The sequence below is a fragment of the Plasmodium relictum genome (assembly GCF_900005765.1).
Source record: "Plasmodium relictum strain SGS1 genome assembly, contig: PRELSG_99_v1_24, whole genome shotgun sequence".
Classification (NCBI taxonomy): Eukaryota; Apicomplexa; class Aconoidasida; order Haemosporida; family Plasmodiidae; genus Plasmodium; species Plasmodium relictum.
The window spans coordinates 1-597 of record NW_021628783.1 but is presented as its reverse complement, the minus strand read 5'-3'; the positions used below and the strand labels follow the sequence as shown (position 1 = coordinate 597).

The 597-nt window shown below is 18.9% G+C and overlaps 1 protein-coding gene across 1 annotated transcript; it reads left to right on the top strand.

Moving 5' to 3' along the window:
• Positions 1 to 181: 181 nt before the first annotated feature.
• On the top strand, positions 182 to 597 carry PRELSG_9902550 (fam-h protein; the record flags this gene model as incomplete). The annotated part of the gene is made up of 2 exons (XM_028677490.1): positions 182 to 373; positions 497 to 597. Coding segments are annotated over 2 exons (293 nt in total), but the record flags the coding sequence as incomplete, so codon positions are not given.

Here is a 597-nt window from a genome sequence, read left to right as displayed (position 1 = left end):
TTCTAAATAAAAAATTAAATTAGATATTTTAAATTAATTTTTTTTCCTGAATATTTTAACATTTATTATTTTTATATAGAGTTTTAAAATTTTAATTATATAATTTACTTTTTTTTAAAGTTATTCATATTAATTATACCAAAAAATAGATAGATTTATATAAATAAAAAAAAAAATCAACATGAAAAGTAATACTATCTCTAATATTAGTGTATATCCCGAGTGCAATGCTTACATAGCTAAAGGTTTTATTACTACAGATATGTCAACTTTAAAAATATACAATAAAAAAGAGAAAAAAAATATATCAAATTTTTCTATAAAGTTTTTTATATTTGCCTTTTTAATTTGGATATTGCAATGTTCCAATACTGTAGGATAATAATAACACTTAAAAATATTTATGTTTTTTTGTCATACCTGTATTTATGAATTAAAATTTTATTAGAATGAAAAAAACATTTTTTTAATACTGAATATTTTTTTGTTATTTTAGTGGTCCTCTTTTAGATCTTGGAATTACAAAAATGACTCAAAACACATATCAAATTTAGGAGCTAAAAGATCATTAGCCGAAAGTGAAGATGTAGAAAAGCA